We start from the raw sequence: 2,710 nt of genomic DNA, 5'->3' as shown, positions 1-2,710 counted from the left end.
CGAATTTCAAGGATCTGGAAAACCCCTCTCTAGGGCACCTGAGCAATCTCATCTCCCTCTACCTGGTCTCTGTAAACTAACTTGTCACCACTCTCTGAAGTCCCCTGCTCAGGTCTACTTCTGTTTTCACAGCGGTACACCACCTGAAGGTATTTTCTCTATATTCTCATGAAATTCTAGCGACAGTTAAAAATTCTGTTTAGTTTCACCTCATCTTTGAAGTCTTCTACTCTCAGTTTAGCCCATTACTGAGGTGTCCCTTTATTCAAGAAACATTTTTAGAGTTTATAATAGACAAAGCTCTAAACAGACATAAAGATAACACAACTATTGCAGACTCCCTACCAGCACTATTTATTACTCAAAATATGCCTGATACAGTATAAATGCTATACAGCTACTATTTAATTTGATCTTTAAATAAATCCGTGAGGTACTACAGTATCATTTTACAGATGAGGAAAACGAGGTTCAGAGAGGTTAGATAACTTGCCTAAAGCCACAGAGTCACAGGGCTGCCACCTTTCTTTGTACAAGTTATACACTGCACAAGCTGCATGTTTTTTCACAGATAACTTGGTGGTAAAATCCAGGATAGTCCGATTCCGAAGACTGTATGCTCCTAACTGTCACATCATACTGCCTCCCATAGACCCAGATAGCAAGGAAATTACAATCTGAATTCCAGTTCCTGTCACACCCATATTTTTCAAAGCACAAAATGAGATGCACTATTAGCAAGATAATTGATCTGAAAAAGCCTGGTATATACAGTTGTTGTGCCTATATCACCTAGTTAATAAAACTATTTTTGAGGCTTTTGCTTTTATTTCCTGAATATGTATCTAATTTTCCAGAAAGTAGAGCCATGTTGAGAACAAAAAAAGCTCCATAAAAACCTGCTGAGCTAAACACTTACGAAGCAATGCTAACATCAACATTAAAAATCAGAATAGTTTATCTTTTCTTTTTTCTTGATTTTTCATAAGTTAAATGACAAAGCACTACACCTCTCAGCCACTTTATTTCTCTTTTCTTTCCCTAAAGGCACCTCCATTGACTTGCTATTCCCCTGGCCTAATTTCCAGTTCCTAACTCCAAACATTCCTTCATTTGAGCAAGTCTCCATTAAGCCACAGCTCTGATTTTCAATGTTTAAATATACTTTCTCTAATAAAAGTTACTCCAGTTGACTGTTGATTCCTTTAAATATAATTATTGGTATTATTTTTTTGAGACAGAGTCTCAATCTGTTGCCCAGGCTAGAGTACAGTGGCATCATCTTAGCTCACTGCAACCTCAAACTCCTGGGCTCAAGTGATCCTCCTGCTTCAGCCTCCTTACTAGATGGGACTACAGATGTGTGCCACCACACCTGCTAACTTTTTTTATTTTTTGTAGAGATGGGGTCTTGCAACATTGCCCAGGCTGGTCTCAAATTCTTGGCCTCAAGCAATCCTTTCACCTTGGCCTCCCCAAGTGCCAGGATTACAGGTTTGAGCCACCACACCTGACCCTCTAAACATAATCATTGATACCGCCTTTAGCATTCCATACTCATTCTGCCCTATAATCACAATATTGTGTGCTCAATAAATGTTTTTTATTTCTACAACTGAATTGTATGGTAGTGCTTCCCACCTCCCATTTTCAGGATGTCTATTAATATCACATAGAAAAAGAATTTTAGCAATGCTCCTAAAAATAAAACAACATTTAAAGGGCACTTACAATTTATATTCATCCTACAATTTGGTTTACTATGAAGCACTTACATTATTATTGTGAAGATACTCAATTGCTCGAAGGATCTGGAAGAGATATTTTCTAAGTCGTTTACTCTCTAGTCCATGACAATAATGCTGTAACTCATCTAATACTGTGTGGTCAATAAATTCAAATACCAAATGAATTTTCTTTTTCTGTCTAAAAACTTCAATCAGATTGACCAGGTTTTCATGATGAAATTGCTAGTGACAAAAGAAACAAATTTTTAGTAAATTATTTCAAGCATAATAATTTGGACATGTAACACCTATACACTGTTGAAAAAAAAAAGAAATATTCTTAGCTTCTCTTCCATGCATTTCAATTGAAAATTTTCAACTGATTTACTTGTATTCCTATTTTAAGAAAATTTTAATGCATTTCATAATCGATATTTATGGAACGAAGTGAAATGTATTACTTTACCTCAAGTTGGCATTTGATTGCTTATTAAAAAAATTTAGAGTTATAATATACTGTAATGAACGCTGGCATGCTGTTAAGAGATATCCTGCTATCTTTTAACTTGGTTTGTGGTTAAATTTAACATCTGAAATTTAAAAGGTCCTTCTGTTTTCAAATGAGTATGGATTTCAATACCATTAAGTATGGGATCTGAATTTATACAAATTATTATAATTATTCTCTAATTTTGATCCTAAACTCTAGAAAGTAAACCATAAGTTCTAGGGAGACACTATAAATTCGTCAGACTATAACAGAAAAGCATTATAATATCTAGAAAACTGTCACATATGTGAAATATCAATTTATAATCATAGGAACTTTACAAAATATGTAATTATTTATGGGTAAATTTTCATCCATTGCACTATTCTATTAAACTAAACACCTTTTTAGACTGGTAACAGTCATTGTTAAAATAATTTAAAAATGTCAAAAATGGCCATATATCAGCTTAGAAAAGTAATGAGATTTAATA

At 34.2% G+C, this 2,710-nt stretch overlaps 1 protein-coding gene across 1 annotated transcript in view; it reads right to left on the bottom strand.

Moving 5' to 3' along the window:
- CDKL3 (cyclin-dependent kinase-like 3) overlaps positions 1-2,710 on the bottom strand; it is a 68,739-nt gene that overhangs the window by 53,397 nt on the left and 12,632 nt on the right. The window contains exon 3 of the mRNA XM_012651309.1: positions 1,776-1,970. Coding sequence (XP_012506763.1) covers positions 1,776-1,970 — 195 coding nt within the window. The remainder of the gene's footprint in view (positions 1-1,775; positions 1,971-2,710) is intronic.

This window comes from Propithecus coquereli, unplaced genomic scaffold, assembly GCF_000956105.1.
Source record: "Propithecus coquereli isolate 6110/MARCELLA unplaced genomic scaffold, Pcoq_1.0 Scaffold353, whole genome shotgun sequence".
Classification (NCBI taxonomy): domain Eukaryota; kingdom Metazoa; phylum Chordata; class Mammalia; order Primates; family Indriidae; genus Propithecus; species Propithecus coquereli.
The sequence above is the reverse complement of the archived record's forward strand: the minus strand, read 5'-3'. Positions and strand labels throughout refer to the sequence as shown.